Genomic DNA, 24,228 nt, shown 5'->3' on the forward strand with positions numbered 1-24,228 from the left:
GAGGTTTAGCTAGCTATAAAACAAAGTTTAACACACCATTTTCTACATAATAAAATGCCTGTACCAAGTCAGGCAAACAGTTGTTGTCCATTCGTTTGATGAGTTTGTCCATTTGATTAGGAATTTTACGTTTTGTGAATGTTTCTCTGAATTCGGAATTTTGGCTTTTTTACTTTATGCAAAACTATTGCTGTCAATAAAGTTATATTCCTTTGAGTAGACAAACTTTCAAGATGTTTTCTTTGGTACAGTATAACCTTTATCATTAAGGCTATTGCACTAAAATGAAATATTTCATAGACATTTTCTGAACTTATTAGCTCTATAAACAAATTAACATAAAAAGCTAGTTGTTGAGTATTACAGTGTAGTAATCGATTAAAAGTGGATGTAGCCTTCCACAATGCATGCAGGCATGCATTTATAAATTATGATTGACATATATATTCAACGTGTCACCACAGTTTATCAGTAGATTATCAAACTTCATCAAGCTAACTTTCAAGATGATTAGACTTCAAATTCATCAAAAACTGCCTTGACCATAAAACTTTAACCGAAAACTTTAAACTTAAGCGGGACAGACGGACGAACAGACGAACGAACGGACCCATAGACCAGAAAACCTAATGTCCCTCTTAATCCTGGTATCTGTGATGAGTTTATTTATTTATAGGTGGGACATAACAACAGTAATGACCAAGCAAAGTGCTAATTTCGTTGAAGTTGAATTGCTGTATCTGGTATGTGTTGAATAGCTAAAAGGGAACTGCGATGAAACACACCAGATATCTAGTTCAATAATACTAGTACAAGACTTTGTAGGTTCAGCAATGAAAGTTGAAAAAAAAACCAAATATCCTATAAAAAAAACGTTGAATGCATAACGATATAAAACTACGAAGACTAATATCATAGCACTAACCAGATATCCTCATATATGAAAATATCAATTGATTAATAACACACATTTTATTTTTGGTTCGTTTATTTGGTTGCTAGCGTAGTGTAAATAAAAGAGATGCCATAACTATACAAAAAAAAAACCTAAGGAACGTAGCTCGCACATTTCGGAGAACCTGAGTTAGTTCCATAATTTTGGTGGATTTTTAACCTCAATGACTGGGTTGATGTTTTTTTCTTGGGGATATATTAATGGAACCCAATCAGAAAAGTTCGGATTGTTAATAGAAAGAACATCTTCAATATATCTGAAAGTGAAATTGTATAATCTGGCTTCTTTGATTTATATGTTTTTGACAAGTGTCTGAAGGAACTCCGAATCATATGAAAATAAAAAGAGTTCGGCAAGGAGAGGCGCGCAGTTCATTTCCATGGAATGCCGACAATTTGTTAAAAAAAAACTACCTCCAAATTCAACAAATATGTTGTCGACAAGAAACTCCAGTATACTGATCACTTGTTCCTCTGTGTTGCATGTTTTACCCTTTTGTTCACTTATAACAAAATATGCTTTATGATATTCCAAAATAATAAGTTTTTAGCGAATGCTACCATTTACATGTTGAAAGACATTAAAGCCTTTGTCAATTATAGCTCAATCCTTTGAACCAAATGACAGTTCTTTAAAGAAACTATTATTATATTTCTGTTGATTTTTTAAACATAAAACTTTACAAAGGTATTATTTTGTCGTATTGTCTGTTTGACATCTTCCAGAACTGACCTACACAAACAACCGTTTATTATACCATAATATATTTTGTGTACAAACTTAAAAAGTGGATTTGAAAATGTTGGCCTGAAGACTTCGATTATTAGACTTATTTGTTGATCTTGTTTTACTGATATTTTTTTTTTTCATTTTAAATTTTCTGTAAATGTTTTCGGGACAATAGGTAAAAATGCAAAACAAATGTAAAAAATTATCAGTTTATGACAATAATTTCAATAAGATGACGTCTGACAGTTGATGTGAAAACACATTATGTTATTCACATCATCCGGAACATGTTTGCGCCATTAAATGATTTACTCCTAAAATGTTTCCAAATAATGGAAACAAAATTGCATTTTACCCCTATGTTTTATATTATTGCCGTGTAGGCTGTCTATGTCACCAAGCGGGGTCATCGGATATGTTTTGAAACCAGATATCCCATTTATGATTATAAGTTTAATATAAGGTTAGTTAAATTTATAAGTTGATTTTCGTAAAAGTAAATCGATGACGAACGCCCACACGACCAAATTCATACTAGTTTACTAGTTTACATCATGTACATGTTCTAAAAATAAGTGTAAAAAATAATCAACCTATCCTTAACTGATTGTTCTATTTATATCAAAGAAAGCAAACATCTGTTTATATGTACATGATGTAATTTAGCGGATTTTTTAAAGTTAATGTGAACATGATGTCGAATTGTTACAATTTGAAAAAAAACCAACATTGGTAACCATTTCATTGGTCCGCCGTTTAGACTTTTCATGAACATTCAACTATTTAAGCTGACATATTGTTTTTGTATAGTTGTATTTGAAGAAACTTATAGAAATGACTTTTTTAGCATCAGTTATAATGCTTGTACTATCACTTTGCTATTTGAACGAAGGTAAGGTTTTATTTCGTATGATATACGTCTATAGATAATATGCTAGTGCTATGACATGTATAAACTGTAACAATTGTTACGTAGTCTATTTAAACCATCATTTATTAGATGTAAACTTCTCAAACATGTATCTGAGAGAAGTTAGTTTCGACGATATGAGAAGATTACATCTGATTTACAGAAAAGTAATAAATAAATATTGTACTAATTAATAAATAATTTATCTATATATAAATCAATAAATATTTTCTTGTGTTAAGGAAGTTCGCTGCTCACTTTCAAAATAAATAGCTTTCCATAAAACTAGTATATATTGATAGGAGATTAAATGGGGGATAAAAAAGCCCAAAAAATATAGGGGTCAATGTGCTGGTTTTCGAGATACTAGCCATTGGAATTTTAGAGGGAAAATGTTCTCTCTTTATTTTTCATAGCTAGCTTTATCATTGACCAGTTAAAGTTCTCAAAAACTATTAAAAAATAAATAAGATTTTATAAGACTTTTACCAATGGTTTATAATTTTACATGTAAAAGATTTATAAAAAGAAAAATGGGGGTCCATGGGCAAAATATGTTGAGGCATTCAAATGGATAAAACCAGATGATTTCGAAAATCTGACAAAATTTCCAAAACATGACAAGCAAACATCCTTAAGAACAAGTACAAAAGCGATTAATTTTTCAAAAACGGGAAAAGTGTGTCAAATTTTCCAGATACAGTTATATTTTCAGAAGATGTTGTGTAATTGTGGATTTAGTATTAACTATTAATTGCGCCTATTTGCTACTGGACGTTACGCAACCAACAATCAATCAATTTGTCATAAGAAATTTAATTAAAAAAAAATCATGTTTTGAAATCAAAATTAATCCAAACAATCCATTTTCATGATTTTCCAGGAAACAAATGTGATAGAAACTGTACATGATGATTTTTAAAATTTTAGCGTTTTGGTTTTAAAAATATTGTTCTTCATAATAAAACTAAAATATGCGTACGCCTTTAAATGTGACCACATTATCATTATCATTATTATTATTATTATTATTATTATATTATTATTATTATTATTATTATTATTATTATTATTATTATTATTATTATTATTATTATTATTATTATTATTATTATTATTATTATTATTATTATTATTATTATTATTATTATTATTATTATTATTATTATTAATACAATGCATTTTTATAGCGCATTATAAAAAACTACAATTACATGTTAAAACAAAAGTACACAAGTTCGTACATACACGAAATTACGAAGTTCAAACATAGACCAAAATAAGTTTAAAAGCTTTCAACATTAAATCAACTATAAAAAGTTAAGAATCCAGAAACTTAAAAAAATGAGTTAAACGAATTATTTATGAATAAGTAAAAATTTGAAGAGAATTTTGAACTGAAAACATATCATGAAACCAGTGAGTTAAAAGTAACATATGCGAAATTGACCTGAATTAGAAATATATTTTAAATGTTACTTGTATAATACTGATTTATTAACATATGTTAATTAAAAGTTCAAGTAAGTTCATAGTCGCATCTGCAACATTATCCTGAAATATGCTACGGTCCACAGATTTCTTAATGAATGTAGTAGATCCAGACTAAATGCATATACGTTGAAAAAAATCGTCTTGTAACTGTGGTACGATACACACACAATTACGAGTGCAAATATGGATATGGGAATGTCTTATCACAGAAATATATCTTAAAGTTGTAATAAATGCTATGCTACTGGTCAATTGATATAATTATAAATGCAAATAAATCCATGGTAACATCTGAACGCCTTGGAAATTGTCCTAAATTATAAACATAATAAAAGCGCTATGATACAGGGGCCGTGTCAACGAAGCTGTCCTAGGACTAAGACATGTCTTAGGATGGTCTTAGGACACGTCTTAGTCCTAAGTCGGGTTAACGAAAGTCTCCTAAAATAAGATATGTCCTAAATTTGGTCCTAAAGTTAGGATATACAATTAGGTGTCTTAGGATAGTCCTAAAGGTTACATCGTCCTAAAACGTAATAAAAACAACAAATATGGCATAAACTCAATGCTAAAAATACTAATACAATATTAAACTATTAGATAAAATTAATAAAAAAATATTGTTTAATGTTTGTTAAAGATTTAATTCTATTATATTAAATTATTTCGAAATTTTAAATTATATGTTTTTAATTTGTATGAAAACAACCAGTTAACGTATGATAGCAACTAAAGAGGTTAGTATTATTAGCCCCGTCCAACTCGCTATTTTCACATTGTTCGTGTCCTTTGATAAACGGTTATATTTAAAAAAAAAATGTATATATGGTTTTTCATTGACGTGTGATGATCATTTGCCCCATCCGCACTATCATTTTCTATGTTCAGTGGACCGTGAAATTGAGGGTAAACTCTAATTTGGCATTAAAATTAGAAAGATCATACCAAAGGGAACATGTGTACTAAGTTTCAAGTTGATTGGACTTCAACTTAATAAAAAAAACTACCTTGACCAAACACTTTAACCTGAAGCGGGACAAACAGACGCACAGACCAGAAAACATAATGCCCATAAATGAAACATAAAAAATAGATTCAAATACGTATTGTATAAATATATTAGTTGTGTTTCTTTCAACTTGGAATTGTATGTCATTTTTAGTTTTAGACATACCGCAGTTCCATTTTTTCCTAATATTCTCAAACTTATCAAACATTTTGATTAAAAAAAAAAACCTATTTTGTCAAATTTCTTTTGTTAATAAGTCTTTTTTACGATTGTGTTCACAAGTTATTTTGTTCTGATGACAGGATTTGGCATTCGGCATAGAAAATACCATCACAATGGACGTCACCACACAGTTTCCCATAAAACCGGAACAGAACCTCGGTTTGTTTCCGACTCCATAGAGGGACATTATAGACATGCCGCAGTGGCATCTGATGCTGGACCTCCATGTGCAGGGATCGGTACGATACACACACAATTACGAGTGCAAATATGGATATGGGAATGTATTATCACAGAAATATATCTTAAAGTTGTAATAAATGCTATGCTACTGGTCAATTGATATAATTATAAATGCAAATAAGTCCATGGTAACATCTGAACGCCTTGGAAATTGTCCTAAATTATAAACATAATAAAAGCGCTATGATACAGGGGCCGTGTCAACGAAGCTGTCCTAGGACTAAGACATGTCTTAGGATGGTCTTAGGACACGTATTAGTCCTAAGTCGGGTTAACGAAAGTCTCCTAAAATAAGATATGTCCTAAATTTGGTCCTAAAGTTAGGATATACAATTAGGTGTCTTAGGATAGTCCTAAAGGTTACATCGTCCTAAAACGTAATAAAAACAACAAATATGGCATAAGCTCAATGCTAAAAATACTAATACAATATTAAACTATTAGATAAAATTAATAAAAAAATATTGTTTAATGTTTGTTAAAGATTTAATTGTATTATATTAAATTATTTCGTGCTGCCTTTTTTGAAGCCTAAACAATATTATCAGCATAAGCAACATATTTTAAATAATTCAAATATGGGGAAAAGTTTACTTCTCTTTTACCTAATCCTGATTCGATACATGTAATGAAATCGAGTGGACCTAAGGACTAAACTAGCTTAAGTACTAAAATTGCAGCACGAATATCACAAAGTTTTGTGACCATTTACTTTTGTTTTCGTATCAAATTCATTTATATCTTTTATCATATTTAATAACGTATTTATTAGTATTCCATAAAAACTTTAACTTTTATTTTGCGTTAATTGTTTTCTATATAAGAGTCATCCTCCCTCTCTTTACATATAGGTTCTAAAATACAATTCAATCTATGTCATACAAATCTCTACATATATTTTCAATTAAATAAATGTGTTAGGATGGTACTAGGACCATCGTAGTTAGGACTGTCCTAAGACAGCTTTGTTTTACATCCTAAGACATGTCTCAGACACGTCCTAAGACCATCCTAAATAATGTCCTAAGACCTATCTTAGGACATGTGCTAGGATACTTTCATTGACACGGCCCCTGATTACAATTACAAGTGCAAATACGTTCAGGGTAACATCTACAACATTGACCTTCAAGTGTAATGGGAGTAAAAATAAAAAAAATGATGGAATATGTAGAATTTGTTCAAACTTTGCCAAAACGTGGTATATATTGATACATCTGAAAAACATAATACTATTGATAGGTCATCGTGCATTTTCTCAAGCTACAGGTTGTGACAAAATGACACATTGTGTATAGATTAAACAGGAAGAAATAACATTATGTGACTAAAAGCTAAACTAAATTATAGAATTGTTAAATAAAATACGAGAAGATAGCTTTTGGAAAAATGTTTTGAGAATATAAAAAGAAAAGATAGGGTCACCGCACGTTTTCCCGTCTACAAAACAAAACAATATCAAGCATAAAAAACCTAAACCTGTATAAATATTAATATTTATAAGTTATAATCTTATAAATGTATTGTATTAAATGAAAATTCACCCTAGTTATCTGCATTCCTGTATCAAACTTGGCTAACTTGAATAAAAATCTGGACCTTAGGTTTTGTTCTCTGCATTTTTAAAACCAAGATGACGAAAGACACCCACACCACCTTAATTAGAAAAAAAAGAGTTTAATTGACACAATTACAAATTCAAACAAGTTCATGGTAGCATCTGCAATATTGTTTTTTTTTTCTTTTTTTATTCATAATTTATCATATTTTATTGAAATCTGTACATTTGTTAATTGGAAAACATCAAGTTAACATAAGAAAATAACATATTTAAACAGCTGCTAGTTTTTGTTAGTATTATACATACAATTTGCCATACTTTAAAAAGATTATATACCAGGTCAGTAGTATCAGAAAAGAAGTTTACCATTAAGATTATCAAACATAATTATCTACTATAACAAATGCACAGGTTATGAAAAATATATCTGAATTTGTGTTGTTCAAGTAGTAAAATATAAAGATATATAAGATATATATTTTAAGTATGTCTGTAGATTATTTTGAATTCAAAATAAAGAAGAAGAAAAAAAGAAGAACAAGAACAAGAAACGAAATGGATAAATTAAGAAGTTAAGGTAGATTCATGGTATACCGCCATCTTGGATTGTTCAATCACAGTACAAAATCGGACGGTCTAGTTATTTGCCCAAATCTGTAAAATTGGAGACAGATTTGAAATTTAATGGTTCGACTGTTTATTCAAATAAAGAAAACTTGAACATTAATTGTATTTTTAAAAATATATCAACAAATATCAATTTTTTGGTTTTTAAAATCTTTTTTTTTTAAATGAGCCATTTAAGGGGAAATAACTTTTTTAGTACAAAATTTATACTAGGCTTATTGGGAATTTTTTTATTTTTTCTTGCAGTTAGAAAACAAGTTCGGTGACCCCATGTTTTCTTTTTATACCATGTCAGTAGTATCAGAAAAGAAGTTTACCATTAAGATTATCAAACCTAATTATCTACTATAACAAATGCAAGGTTATGAAAGATATATAATTTGTGTTGTTTAAGTAGTAAAATATAAAGATATATAAGATATATATTTTAAGTATGTCTGTAGATTATTTTGAATTCAAAATAAAGAAGAAGAAAAAAAGAAAAACATGAACAAGAAACGAAATGAATAAATTAAGAAGTTAAGGTCGATTCATTGTATACCGCCATCTTGGATTGTTCAATCACAGTACAAAATCGGTTTATATATATGCCCAAATCTGTAAAATTGGAGACAGATTTGAAATTTTATGGTTCGACTGTTTATTTAAATAAAGAAAACTTGTGAATTAATTGAATTTTTCAAAATATATCAACAAATATCAATTTTTTGGTTTTTAAAACCATTTTTTTTAATGAGCCATTTAAGGAGAAATAACTGTTTTAGTACAAAATTTATACTAGGGTTATAGGGAAATTTTTTATTTTTTCTTGCAGTTAGAAAACAAGTTCGGTGACCCCATGTTTTCTTTTTATTTTCTTAAAACATTTTATTTCAAAATTTTATCTCATAGAATTATTTTTATACACACTAATATGTTTTTTTCATGTACAAACCAACCAAATTTAGGCAATTTTCATCAACTCATAGCTTGAAAAATAGCACGGTGACCCATGCTTTATATTATATTTTTGTAAAAAGCATATAGTAAAATCTTCATTTTGGCAAATTATAAGAAAATTCTGTCTCAAAAAATATATACTTATGATCTACCTTAACAAAAAACAAGTGCAAATTAATTCAAGATAACATAAGGCATATTGTCCTGAATTGGATATATTATTGAATTCTATAATAATAATCAAGTAACATGAATACAAGTACAATGGGTTCATGGAAACAACTCAAACATTGTCAACAATAAGATTTTGTTTTCTTACGCTATGATACAATTATTAAGTTTAAAAAGATTTAATAATTTCTTCTACATGCTATGATACTGAGTAATTCGCATGCTTAATGTAAGACACTATACTATGGACTCTTTTAATTTGATGATATTGACGAGGAGAAACATAATCACGAAATTTGTATTGTTTTTAAACTTGGCATACGTCCAACATTTCGTAATATGAATTCCCTATTATATATTTGTTATCGTTTAATACAGTTGTATTTCATGAAATTGAAAGCATTTTAATTTATCATAGATGTAATACCGGTATTACATCTTTGATCTAATGAAGCAAGAGAATTTATTAAAATAATTTTTTTTTTTGAGAAATCATTATTTTAAACTTTACATACGTGCAACATTTCATATATTTATTATCGTGTAAAACGGTTTTATTTCATGAAGATGAAGGCCATTGAATTTAATGAAGCAAGATAATTTATTGTAATAGAAACACTTTGTCACAGTTTGTGTTGAAAAAATCAATTTTTAGATTTCGCATACGTGCGACATTTCATAAAATAATACCTATTTATATATTTAATATTAAATCAAGGTTATCGTATCAAACAGTTTTATTTCTTCTGAAGATGACCAATCTTTATTTCAATGACCAAGACAATCCATTGATATAAAAAAAAAACAAAGAAAAACTATTTGTCAAGAAATCATTCATTACATGAGTGTTCAATTCATGAAAAAGCTAATCGCTAATTGGGTGGTTGGCTAATTGGTTGATGCCATTATATGTTTTTAATTTGTATGAAAACAACCAGTTAACGTATGATAGCAACTAGAGAGGTTAGTATTATTAGCCCCGTCCAACTAGCTATTTTCACATTGTTCGTGTCCTTTGATAAACGGTTATATTTAAAAAAAAAAATGTATATATGGTTTTTCATTGACGTGTGATGATCATTTGCCCCATCCGCACTATCATTTTCTATGTTCAGTGGACCGTGAAATTGAGGGTATTGAAGATCATACCAAAGGGAACATGTGTACTAAGTTTCAAGTTGATTGGACTTCAACTTAATAAAAAAAACTACCTTGACCAAACACTTTAACCTGAAGCGGGACAAACGGACGCTCAGACTAGAACACATAATGCTCATAAATGAAGCATAAAAAACAGATTCAAATGCGTATTGTATAAATATATTAGTTGTATTTCTTTCAACTTGGAATTGTATGTCATTTTTAGTTTTAGACATACCGTAGTTCCATTTTTTCCTAATATTCTCAAACTTATCAAACATTTTGATTAAAAAAAAATACCTATTTTGTCAAATTTCTTTTGTTAAGTCTTTTTTACGATTGTGTTCACAAGTTATTTTGTTCTGATGACAGGATTTGGCATTCGGCATAGAAAATACCATCACAATAGACGTCACCAAACAGTTTCCCATAAAACCGGAACAGAACCTCGGTTTGTTTCAGATTCCATAGAGGGACATTATAGACATGCCGCAGTGGCATCTGATGCTGGACCTCCATGTGCAAGGATCGGAACGTAAACTTAAATAAAATATTGTCTTGTCTTGTCTTGTGTCTTGTCGTAAGATTATATATATTAATATTTTAATGGAACGTTAGCTTGTATATTTACATTTTAATGGAACGATAGATTGTATATTTAAATTTGATCGGAACGTAAGTTTGTATATTTACTTTTGATCGGAACGTAAGATTATATATTTACATGTTTTCGGAACGTAAGATTATATATTTACCTTTGATCAGAACGTAAAATTATTTATTCACATGTTATCTGAACGTAAGATACATGTAACATATTAATATAGATTCTACCACTGCATTGATACGATATTCATCCACTCGACGCAGTTAAATCTTGTAATTGTAAATAGTGGATAAATTAATATCGTATTACACGAGATTTGGTTGCGAATCAGTGTATTTTATCATCATTATACAGTAGGCATGCAAACGTATTCATTATTCTCAAATGATCTGAAAAAAAAAGAAATACTCTTCCTATCTGATGTCATCAGGTATGGTCGCCTTTTTTCATGACTTCACAATAGGAAAGTCCGATTGAAGCTAGAATTTGACGTCATAATATTATTTTCACCAATGGATAGCTGAGATCAAACGAACAACACGCTGATTGATATATAGATTCCACAACTTTAAATTTTAATATTTACAGCGCGAGGCTTGCCGAGCTTTTTAAATAATTAAAATTTAACTGTCGAGAGTGGAGAAATATCGTAACACAAGAGTTATAGTGGTGGAATATGTTTCTCTGATGATTTTAATCTTTTTTTTTCAAAGATTTATAGAAGTTGTGTACTTTATATGTGACGTCATCAGGCATGGTCGCCTTTTTTCATGACGTCAAAATAGGAAATTTCAGAAGAAACCAAGAAACTTGAACGTTACAATTTAATTTCGAACAATCATTTGCCGAGAACAGATTTTTCACTAGTGAGGACAATATTTCTCACACCGATCAAGAAATGTGTAAAATAGCGCAAAAATTAGAGAAAAAGAAATAATCAATATGTTAGGAATATCATCGGAACCTAATTTTATACTGTTACATGTTATCGGGATGAACACATATATGATTATTATATTTGATACGAACGTAAGAAAATGTTAGTTTTTTCAACTAAACAAAGGAAGTCGTTTTTTTTACCTCCAGATAAAAAATATATAAACAATTAAATTAGAGAAAAGGTAAAAGCTTGGCAAAATTAGGAGCAGAGTGATAAAGAGGGTACTAGTATTTTTACGTCCATATAAGTATTCAACTCTATTTTTTTCACATTGTTCGTGTCGTTGGTGCAGACGGTTTTGCTTTTAAAAAAAATGCATTTTAAAATTTTTACAATGAATTCTGCCCTTTATATAAATAAAGATAAATTCATATAAATTTATTGCAAATGGAACAGCAAACAAATGAACAAGACGAACATAATCAAGTTTTTTTTTATTGTAGTCATATCATGAGAAGACGTCATGGGTCAGCTGTTGATGCCGCCATTGCAACTCTTTTATGCACGTGTGTTTCTAACTTTCACAGTTGTGGCATAGGAGGTGGCTTCTTTATGACTGTATATAATAAGTAAGTATTTGTGTTAGATTTGGGCGTTTAACATCTGATTTATAAAGATGTAAAAACTGAATATATTTTCTCTTTTCTCTTGTTTTAAAAAGAAAGATTAGTTTTGATAAAACAGGAAGTATTATATATATCTCAAATTTTCCAAATTCAGTGACACCTTCAGAAGATGTTTTGTAGTTTTAGCTCCGGAATGAAATTTGTCATCAAATTGATATCTTATTTATTGCAGATTTTTTTGTTTTGTCTTTTTCTGGTTAAATTACCACCGTCTAAATTTTTTGCTGATAAATGATAACACTTTCATTTAAATACAATCTAATTAAAAACCGATCTCTCATCGCTCCTGTTTCTGATATGTCGCGTGGGAGATCTAACGAAACCAGCTTTGAGGTCACATGTGAGTGAACTAAAAGTTATGAATTTATAAAGATATGCAAATGAGTTGACGACCTATTAATAAGCCAATCAAAAAAGTTTATGAATTATTTTGACTAACGATTTCGTCGTTAATAAAATCAGTTACATCCCTTTGCCTTACGTTAAACTTCCAAGATCGTGGAAGACTCAATTTCATTGGTCGAAAAAGACACACCTACGAGGTCACTCACATGTGACCTCAAAGCGGGTTTCGTTAGATCTCCCACGCGACATATCAGAAACAGGAGCGATGAGAGATCGGGTTTTAATTAGATTGATTTAAATAATAGTATAAAACCGATCTAAACATCAGCTTAAATTTTAAACTAATGCATTTTACAATACGAACCAAAAAAAAAAGGACAAACACTAAAACAAACAAATCAGGTTAAATACCATGAATTGGGAGTGGTATCACGTGTCCTGATAGGATATGCATATTTATATTTTGCTGCTCATGTCCTGAATTCCATACATTGCGGCTTCCGGTGATGAGTCATATTTGTCTTGTAGACGAGAAACATAGTTTACTATGCATATGCCAGTCTCAATTCATGTGTTACAGTGTTATTGTCAAATAATTACATTAGATGTATGTTTCATTATAATACGTTATTCTGATTGGCTAACTAGCAATCTCGTGATATTCCTTAATCAATTGCATTACACAATGCAACTTTTCATTCATGATGACACGAGGTCCCACAATAAAGTGCACAGGTAAATGAAATAAAAACTTGATAAAAGGCGTGTTTTCATGATCCTATAGGTAAAAATGTAATTATAAGTTTTGAATGGTTTTTTTTTGTAACTTTATAGGGTTGTAAAAGCGTTGACTGTGTGCACATTTTAGTATAAAGCGCTTCCGCGCTTCATACAAAATGTACTTCGTTCATCGCTTTTACACCCCAATAAATTTACAAAAAAGAGCATTCAATTCTTAAATAGAAATTATTTAAAACAATGCATCTAAAATCAAGTACTAGTATTGAACATTGCTATTAAGAAGACCGTTTACCACAGAAATCATCAAGCATAAAAGATTTATTTAAGTCAGTTATACATATAACAATACAACAGTTACAATCGTACAGTTATTAAGTTGATTTTTTCGATATCTGATCTTTATCACATGATATAAGCATAGAAATTGACTTTTCGGTTCACATTTATGATTGCCACTAACTTTTGAAAAATAATGTGTATAGAAGAGTTTACTTATCGCCGACAACATCTTGATTTCAGGGAGTATAGGTCTGCATACACGATCATGGCTCGTGAAAGAGCTCCTGATGGAGCTAATGAGACCATGTTTGTCAATAGATCATCTACATTAGGTACGTATCAAACTGTCGTACAAGTGAGAGGTTTAGCGCTATAAAACCAGGTTCAATCCACCATTGTCTACATTTGAAAATGCCTGTACCAAGTCGTGAATATGACAGTTTTGGTCCATTAGTTTTTTATGTGTTTTGTCATTTGATTTTGCCATGTGACCAGGGACCTTCCGATTGAATTTTCCTCAGAGTTTAGTATTCTTGTGATTTTACTTTTCACTACCAACACTTGTAGAACTGAATTTTCATTACCATAAGTTTAATGATAAAACAATAAAGCAATCAGGCTTTATATTTGCTGTAGATCGCGTTCAAACTTAAGAAAACATTTACTTTCTCGCTGCATTGAAGACCATTTGGTGACCTTTTGCTGTTGTCTGTTCTATGGTCGGGTTGTTGTCTCTTTGACACATTCCCCATTTCCATTCTCAATTTTACTTTGTAAGCCCATTTTAAAAATGTCGGACAAAACACCAAACGATTATATATAAATAGATAGATTGATAAAAAAATTCGAATTAGATAAAAGAGTACTGGTAATACTATAATCGGCAATCCTCGATGAACGGAATGTATCAAGTTTATACGATTGAGTATAATTGATGTTTTACCGCCACGTGGTCACGTGACTGTCCTTTTCGTAGAACTTCGTCTCGTCAATGTCTTATCTCTAAATATTTGGTCTTTCTTTTCAACTTCCGAAGCAAGGTTGTCGGCTCGCCGGACATTCCCAAAGTCCTGCGTTTTTCCCCGATTTTATGATCTTCTTGTCTTTGCTTGGAAGCTGCTTTCTTTTATGAAATTAAAGTGCTGAATTTTGAGATTATTTGTTAAATCTAATCATAAGTGTCGGTCCAGGATGTGCTACTAACGTTTTCTTTGAAATTTCCAAAAAAAAAACCAATGCTTTTTTCTCTAATTCAGTCTGTAACATAAGCATGCAGATACATAAAAGTGCAACAAAACCAGGTTCAATCCACTATTTTTTTAATAAACTGTCCTGTACAAAGTCAGGAATATTGCATTTGTTATCTAATAGTCCGTTTATGAATTTGAACAGCGGTATACTACTGTTGCCTTTATTTATTAAACAAAATGTTCTTGATTTTAGGTGGTTTGGCTGTTGGTGTTCCTGGCGAGATACGTGGTTATTGGTTAGCTCATCAGATCGGTGGTAGACTTCCATGGAAAGATTTATTTCAGCCATCAATAAAATTATGTCGGGAGGGTATAGTGGTTGGATCCCCCGTCGCCTTTGCTATGTCTCGTCAAACCGAAACTATTGAAAAATTCCAGGGGTTAAAGTTAGTATAAGCTTTTCAGCATGTCTGATATTTATCGGATTAACGCTGTTTACTTAACGTTTGAAAATACCAAACATCCGATTATAGAGAGCATGCGTTGTAATGTAAACCATTTCTTTCTGGGCATGCTCGATTGCTAAGATTTATTGTTGTCTATCAAGATCAAGTTTACATATGGAGCACCAAACTCAATTAATCTTTGGGAGCTTTTGGAACGAAATACACAGATCAGATCCAACCAAAACAATAACTTATCTTTTGACGTTTTGTTTTAATTTCTTCAAAAGAATTTGCTTAAATTCGAAGAAGGTGAAACAATATTCGATCTGTTAAAATAAGAGAAATAATGTAATTATTTGATATGAATGATGTTTGGTCGTCTCATTTGAGATTCGAAAAAAAAGGTTTTTATTTGAAGGAAACATATTTATCGCTATTTTGTGTATTTTCTTTTGATCTGTTTTTGTGATAATTTTCATATCATGATACTTGCTTGAGATGGAAAATTATCGGTAGAAATTTCAACTCGATTGCCTTTCTCGCTTTCGCCGTCCCGGCTCAAGCAAGAATATCAATCTCGTTGAGATGATCAACGATAATCTATAATTATTACTATTTGTAATTCTTAAAACACTTGATTTTAAATCTTCAATTAGATTAGGAAGATGTGATATGAGTGCCAACGAGACAACACTCAATACAAGTAACAATTTATAAAAGTACATATTATATCTTGATATTTTCATAGAGATTTAATAGTAAACCCAGCAACAGGGCGTTTCTATGAAGCTGGGGAAACTGTTAAAAGGCCAAAATTAGCCAGAACTTTGGAGATCATTGCTAATGAAGGTGTTGATGCCTTCTATAATGGCAGATTAACGGAAGATATAGTGGCGGACATACAGGATGCAGGTAAGATGTAGAAGAGTCATATAAGATCCGCGAAGACGGAAACGTAATCCACCATTTTCTACATAAGAAAATTAATGCCTGTACCAAGTCAGGAATATGACAGTTGTTTTCTATACATTTGATGTGTTTTAGCTTTTGATTATCGGGACTTCCCGTTTTGAATTTTCCTCGGAGTTCAGTATTTTTGTGATTTTACTTTTAAGTATCACTGCTAAGGTCAAACATATAGTTATTTAATTGTAATGTCTACCTTAATTAGAATATTACAGAATCATACAGTTCAGCCCTTTTTTTTAATTAGGTTTTAAAGTCTCTTGAACATTTCCCTTTTTAGTCTGTGTAAATAACTTAATTTTACATAATTATAGGCGTATCGAGAATACACAAGTAGCGGCGATTGTTATGATAAAAATATTTCTATTTAGCAAAGTCTTGTTTCTGTTAACAGGAGGTATCATCACTGAGGACGATCTTGCTGAGTACACGGCATTAGTAAAGGATCCGTTGGTAGTTAAACTAAACACAGACAAAACTGTGTTCTCTCCTCCACCGCCATCTAGCGGAGCAATTTTACAGTTCATATTGAATATACTGGACGGTTAGTACTAGAATTAGATGTTTTACCTGCTCTTTCACTTGGAACACCTTTCATCTGGAACACATTTCATCTATACTTACTGTTACTTGAAACCCCTTTCACCTGGAATACCTTTTTCCAGGGATACCTTTTATCTGTAACACTTTTCCACCTTATACACCTTTCACCTTGCACACCTTCCACCTTGCACACATTTGACCTTGTACACCTTTCACCTGGAACATCTTTCACATAGAGAATCTTTCACATTTAAAACTACTCACCTGAAAATATTTCACTTTACATCCCAGCTCCTTTGTTCTACCTGGGGTGATCTGAGCCGGATCATCCCTACCAGATCACCCTAGCTTGAGTTTCTATGTTGTTTATTTGTTTTTCATGCTTTCCTTTGTTTTGAAATATTTTGGCGGGAATGTTTTCGGGGTGATCTTACACTCAGTCGGAAATCCGGTTGAAATAGAACAAAAGAATCGAAGCTCTTTTGTTAGAGAGGGCGATAAATGTGTACTGTATTGTTTACTATAGTGACAAAAATTTTAAAAGTTAATAGAAACAAACAAAATTACAATTTTCTTCTCAATTACGAGGTGTTTTATTTTAAAAACACCATTTGCATAAGTTTTCAATTTATCTAGTACATAGTTAAGCAGAACAATTAGATTTCAAGTCGACGACATAGGTATCTTTCAAGTTGAATGAAGAAAATGCATAACCTCCCATTTAAAAAAAAAAATTACCACGGACGGAAAACATATCAATCTATTAGTTCAAAAATTTTCGTGTCTGCCCTTCCATTATGTGACTCAAGAAAAAAATCCAAAAAAATGGATAACAATTATATCGAAAAGAGAAAATCGAGTGCACCTTTTTATGTCAGGGCGTGTTTGAGTTGAATATTTTGTCTTGATATCGTACAAAGAAAGATTATTTCATACATCGTCTCGCTTCAGATTCTATTATTTTTATATATCAAAGCTACAGATTGACTTTATAACATAAAAAAATAACAGTACTAAAAGATGAAATATATGGATCAAGTGAAATACCTATCTAATGAGTCACAAAAACAGAGAAGGTGTGTTCGAATAGCTATTTTTTTTTACTGAAAGTACTTTACGACAGTCTTTAAAGTTGGATGATGAAAATGCATATCTTTGAAAAAAAAAATTTGTGTGTGAAAACTAGCCTAGGGTTTATAGTCTTTATACATTAAAAAAATCTAGTCTGCCCTTCAACTAGAATTTTTTTTAAATGTTTATCAATTTTCGAAAAATACACCTGACAAAATACACCTGACAACCTATCAGACAATAGTTTTAAGTTGAATCAATGCAGACAAGATCATTAACTGATGCTCATTAGCTAGTTGATACATTTGTCTTTTAAAATACAACTGACATATAAGGATCGTAATGGTGCAATGTGGATAAATTTATCGGTTTCAATGAGCAAAATTGGTAGCGCGTCATCCCTACAATGGCTTCCATTTCTACGATTGTGAAATGAACTGGCGTAATGGGGAGATAATTCTAACGAAGTAGAGTCCTGACTGACACTGACATACCGCGTCCTCGTGGGATAACTATAACTGAAACACCGTTTACCTGGAAAATCTTTCAACCAGAACACCGTTCACCTTAAAACCAGTTCACCAAACTCCTCCTCCACCGCCGTCCATTTTACTGTTCATATTAAATATACTGGACGGTTCGTCAGCCTTTACGAAATGTATCTCCAAAACATAAGTAACAATTAAATTGAGATAAAAAGTAATTTTCGGTTTTACTGAGCAAGATATTGCCGGATACAGAGCTAGCTTTTCGTCTCCTTTAAAGCTATACTTATGTTTATGGTTAATGAATTTATTGTTTATTGGGTATAAAGTTCTATGTAATTTAAATGTTTTGTCCGAAGATAAAAAGTAATTTTCTGTTTTACTGAGCAAGATATTGCCGGATACAGAGCTAGCTTTTCGTCTCCTTTAAAGCTATACTTATGTTTATGGTTAATGAATTTATTGTTTATTGGGTATGAAGTTCTATATAATTTAAATGTTTTGTGTAAACTTGCCATGGTACTTTCACATTAGGTGTATGAATGACCTATAGCTATGGTTAACATTCAGTAATCTGTAAAATACTCTTTATTTTTACATGATATTATAGGATATAACCTGAACGAAAAAAGTCTTTCTTGTAAACAAAAAGAAATAGTGATTTGGCATAGAATCATAGAAGCGTTTAAGTTTGGATTTGCTAAACGAACGAAACTTGGCGATGGAGATGTTGAAGACGAGGCTTTTAACGAAGAATTAAACGAGGTCAGTGCATATCATATATATATATATGAAAAAGAAGATGTGGTATGATTGCCAATGAGACAACTCTCCACAATAGACCAAATGCCACAGAAATTAACAACTATAGATCACTGTACGACCTTTAACATTGAGCAAAGCCCATACCGTATAGTCCCCGATAAAAAGTCCCTAAAATGACAATGTAAAACAATTCAAACGAGAAAACTAACGGCCTAATTTACGTACAAAAAAAACCCAGAAAACAAATATGTAATATATACTTGTTTATAGTAGATAGGCAAAAACAGCCAAAATAAAAAGGCATGTTGAGAAAACAGACTTTATATTTTTCTTGCTTACAAGTAACAAAAATTGAAGTACGTAGGAATGTTTAATGCATATTTCAAAACATGCAAAATTTTGCAAATAACAAGATTCCTACTACCAAAAAATGTTGTCATGTAAGTAATTAGCCTTATTAATTCCTATCCGATATTGTAATGCATTTGATTACTATAATTTATTCATGTAAACATAAACTAAACGAAAAAAAAACTTGCTTATTTTTATTTTAGTTTGTGAAGACCTTAGCGTCCGATGAGTATGCTAAAGAAATACGTGCTCAGATTTCGGATAGTCAAACTTTCGGAACAGAATACTACGGGCCAACTTTTTTTGATAGATTAAATTCGTCCGGAACTTCACACTTGTCGGTACTAGCTCCTAATGGAGATGCTGTATCGGTAACCAGTACAATCAATCTTTTGTAAGTGATGTTGGGTAACATAAACGTTAGGTATCGGTAACCAGTACAATCAATCTTCTGAGTTATGTCAGACAACAGTAATTTAATTCTTTTGTAAGTGATGTTGAGCACCCAATCTTTTGTGACGAGTGATGTCGGTGGCATACACGTGACGATTCCATTGTAAAAGACCGAATGTTGGCCCCCTTGAGATGTCTTTTGATTTTTCGATTGTTTCGGGTTGCTGTCGTATGTCCCTTATCTTCTTGTATTAATACTTTAATGGAAAACGTTTTTAATACAATTTAGTCTAAGATGTTGACAGATGACATGATAATTTATATTTAGTAAGCATTACTCAAAATGGTTTTATTGTAAAGCGTCAACCGTTAAAAACAATGAAAAAATAAAAAGCATACAAATGATTCGCTTGACATATATAGAACGATCGACATAGTGGAAAACATGATCATTATTCAAAGAAGAACTACAAATATATTACTAGTATTACATGAAAAATAACCTACTATGATTAAGACTTGAGACGTTCCTGCTCTGCTGTTAAGTATACACCAGAACAGGAAGCAAATTGTCATTGACCATTACAAATTACAAACAAAAATGACCACTTCAAGCTTGAAATGAATATATGTATATGTATTTCAGTTTCGGATCTAAAGTTGTTGGAAGTCGAACTGGTATAATATTTAACAACGAGATGGACGATTTCTCTACACCAAACACGGTTAATTCTTTTGGCCTTCGTGCATCTCCAGCAAATTTTATTAAACCTGGGAAACGCCCACTTTCCTCCATGTCTCCTAGTATTGTAGTTGGTCCTGACGGCGTGGTAGATCTAATCGTTGGAGCCTCGGGTGGTACAAAGATAATCACATCCACAGCCATGGTGAGTTACACTGCGTTTAATAATACCATTGAGAGATATTTAACAATAGTTGTTGTGTATATTACAATTCATTCTGAAGTCTAGACTAAACTACTTGCGGTGACCTATATATAGTTGTTAATTTCTGTATCATTTGGTCTCTTGTGAAGAGTTGTCTCATTGGTAATATACAACATCTTCTTTTTGACAGATGTTTTAGATGCTTTTTACACTAATAAATGGCTGTTTTGTCGTTATGCTTGGACCCTTTTAGCTAAAGCTTATCATGTGATTTAGCTTAAAAAATGTTTGGTATCTGATTAAAAATTTGGACCAGCTCATTTCTTACTTCAGTTGTCAGAATAATTCACCATAATCGTTAAGTAGTAGTTTCGGAACATCTATTCCCGAATAACATGCACAAGTTTACCACCCCGCCGTTTTGACAGGGCTTTGGTATTGACATGTTTTCAAAAATACTTTTCTTCTGTGAATTTCCATTACTTAAAACAATTGCATTAATGTTATAAGATTATGGCTGCAACGGTCCGTCTTTTTTTACGAAAGTATTGGCTTCTCTGTCTTTGACCTTCGTCTTCAATGGTAATATAGCCATGGCTTTGAATTCACTTGTTGTCATCATTATCAGAATAATTTTATACCAGAAAACACGTGCTGTGCATACATAAATCCTTTCAGAGGCATAGTGGATGATTCATTTGAATGGTATTTCATGTTATTTTGTTTTAACATACTCAGTAGCTGTATCTCCAAACGGTCTGAGTTTATTGATCACGTTACCTGTTATACATGCATCATCTATTAAACAAGGTGGTTTTGTTTAATATTTCAAACACGATCATAATTTTCTCAAACCTAGAAAACTAATAAATGTATAAGTGTCATATATGATATACAAAAAAAAAAAAAATTGTACTCATTATCCCTATAACACAAATGGAATAATTTTCAGGTAACAATTTTAACCCAATGGTTAGGTTTTAGTATAAAGGAGGCCATTGACCATAGAAGAGTACACCATCAGCTACTTCCTCCTAATATTGCTGTTGAAAAAGGATTTCCACAAGTAAGTATAGACAATTTACCATAGAGATTACATAATTAGAAACGGATATTTCCGAAATTAAGTAAACATGCACGACTCATACCCGTTGGTAAAGTTTGGCTATTAACGTAAGATAGTCATTTCCCTAAAATAAACTGAAAAGTTAACCTTGCTATGGACTTTAGAAGTGTATGAAGGATATTCCATTGGGTTTATTTTATTATTTCATTTGCTTAACAATCCAAAAAGTCCACTCAAAGTCGCTGTAAAGCTTAAATAACTTCATTCTACATAGACATTCAAATGAAACTTTATAGCAACATATCAATTTAGTTCAAATTGTAATGAGGAGTACTAAACCATACAATTGAATTTGGTGTCAATGTTACAAATATTTTAAACAGTGTAAAAATAATAATACGTGAGATGATTGTCAAATAAGATAACTATCAACCAGAGACCAAATTAGGTGGCTGAAAGTAACTTCGTGGTACTGTACGGCCTTTTACATTGACCAACACCAATACATAAAGGTTAACAAGCAATGTTGGCTCTCAAATGAAAAAAATGTTCAACAATTAAAACGAAAAAACTAACGTCCTGATTTTGACAAAACACTAAACCACAAAACAGACAGATATCCAACGACAAACACAAAATTGCAGATTCCTAACCTTGGACATTTGGACACAAAGTACAGATAAAACATGTTAGTGAGCGCTCAACCCTACCCTTACTGGTGACAAAATGTTTCCTTGTAAACGCATTGCACTGGCAAGTTGTCACTGTATGGCTAATGTATAGAGAAATATGGTGATATGGTGTTATTCCCCAGTTGACCCTATCTTCCGTTGTCGTATTTCCCCTCTGACTTCATTACATTTTATAAAAAATGTTAAAAGTAAAAAGTACAGATATAAATTTCATAAATAAAGGAAAAATTGTGAAAAAATAAATCTAAAGCAACATCATGAATGCATGCGCGGAAAAGTAAAACTCAAAACGTTGATGGTATTCCGTATTGAAATAAGAAAATTCAGAATATACTCTGTACGATAAAGATACACTTCTCTGTTTACGCATGTGACTTGACTAAATGATATATAGCAATTTTCATCTTATATTTTAGTTTATTCTGGATGGATTGGTGTCACGTGGACATAATATAACAGTACGAGACAGTGCAGGATCCGTTGTACAGGGTATACTTCAGCGACGGGAAGGATGTGTTACTGCTAACTCAGACTTCCGCAAGGAAGGAGTGCCTGACGGATTTTAGATAAAGAAGAGATTCTTTTAACTTTTTTAAAACTTTTTTTATATGACTGTCTGGTGAATACTTTGAGTTGCACACTACTGCAGTACTAGTGCCAATGATTCCCTTTGTATCATTATTACTTATATATATGTATAGATATATATATACACAACCAACGTACTTCGTTGTACGAGAAAAAAGATATATATGATATAATTTAAAAAGAAATGTGATATATAAATGTTGCTCGAAATAGTAAAGTGGTCATCAAATGTTTTAGTAGTGAAACAGTTATCTCAATTGATCGATTATCTTATAATAATAATTTGAATGTTGATTTAGATTCTAAAATTATTATTGAGTTTTAAAGGTATTGATATTGACAATGAAAAAATGGTGTTCTATTATATGCAGATGGTATTGAAATAATTGCTGAAATAAAAATGACTTGCAATTAGTGTTAGATATTTTTAATATATTGTGTAAAAATAAAATATAATGTTATCTTTGAAAAACAAAGATTGTTTATTTTAAAAATCCCTTTACACAACCAACAAATGTATTTGTTTACTTGGTGAATTTTTTTTTATGTTGTAACATTAGTAGGATCAGAGTTCACGTCCCCTCCGCCACAGAGCCATGATTTTTTAAGACATGACTAAAAAACCTCTGATTCTACTACTTGTATCAAAATATCTCGGCATACTATTGACTAAATTTCTAGATTATAATGAGATGGCTAAAAACTGTAGCAAGGTGAACAAGGAGAGCATTGAGTTTACTGATTGTGAAGAATAAAGCATGTGGAGGTTTTGTATGGGTGTATGTAAATATACATCCAGTGACTAATGCATGTGTTAAGCAGTGGAATTGGGGGTTTAGACATTGGGTTACATGCAATGTTATGTCAATAGATAGGGTGAATTATAAAGTATTTCGATGGGCTTTTACACATTCTATAAATCAAAGGAAAAAAATGGTGTTACAGAATTCTGACAAAATTTAGAGAATGCAATATAAAGTTATACGCTAATTTAGGAGATGATAAAAATGTTAAAACACGTAAGAAGATTTTTTATTTGATAAATAGACGACAAATATAAGCATAATAGAATATTGTCACAAAACTTTGATATTGCCGGTTTATACAATGTATATATGTTCCCGACCATATGAGTATTTGGACCATACGCGTATGCATGGTCATGATCATAATGTATATTATAGGATGATAGTATAATATGTATAAAAAGAGGATCAAAAGATACCAGAGGGACATTCAAACTCAAA

The 24,228-nt window shown here is 31.1% G+C and overlaps 1 protein-coding gene across 1 annotated transcript; it reads left to right on the forward strand.

The window, feature by feature from the left end:
• The first annotated feature begins 2,393 nt into the window (after nt 1-2,393).
• LOC139495942 (glutathione hydrolase 1 proenzyme-like) lies at nt 2,394-23,392 on the forward strand. Its single transcript, XM_071284370.1, has 12 exons — nt 2,394-2,576; nt 10,373-10,535; nt 11,991-12,116; nt 13,779-13,870; nt 14,982-15,174; nt 15,923-16,086; nt 16,535-16,684; nt 18,850-19,004; nt 19,559-19,749; nt 20,395-20,635; nt 21,588-21,701; nt 22,810-23,392. Exons 1-12 carry the CDS (start codon nt 2,519-2,521, stop codon nt 22,957-22,959), a joined length of 1,797 nt encoding a protein of 598 aa, XP_071140471.1. The 5' UTR covers nt 2,394-2,518; the 3' UTR covers nt 22,960-23,392.
• The last annotated feature ends 836 nt before the right edge of the window (nt 23,393-24,228 follow it).

The sequence above is a fragment of the Mytilus edulis genome, chromosome 11 (assembly GCF_963676685.1).
Source record: "Mytilus edulis chromosome 11, xbMytEdul2.2, whole genome shotgun sequence".
Taxonomy (NCBI): Eukaryota; Metazoa; Mollusca; class Bivalvia; order Mytilida; family Mytilidae; genus Mytilus; species Mytilus edulis.

What these genes read in the sequence shown, in the direction of transcription:
- LOC139495942 (XM_071284370.1), top strand. Translation starts at nt 2,519, where the DNA reads ATGACTTTTTTAGCATCAGTTATAATGCTTGTACTATCACTTTGCTAT. An exon ending in TTAACGAAGAATTAAACGAG is followed by an intron (nt 19,005 to 19,558) that starts GTCAGTGCATAT and finishes TTTTTATTTTAG; the next exon opens with TTTGTGAAGACCTTAGCGTC. An exon ending in TAATCACATCCACAGCCATG is followed by an intron (nt 20,636 to 21,587) that starts GTGAGTTACACT and finishes AATAATTTTCAG; the next exon opens with GTAACAATTTTAACCCAATG.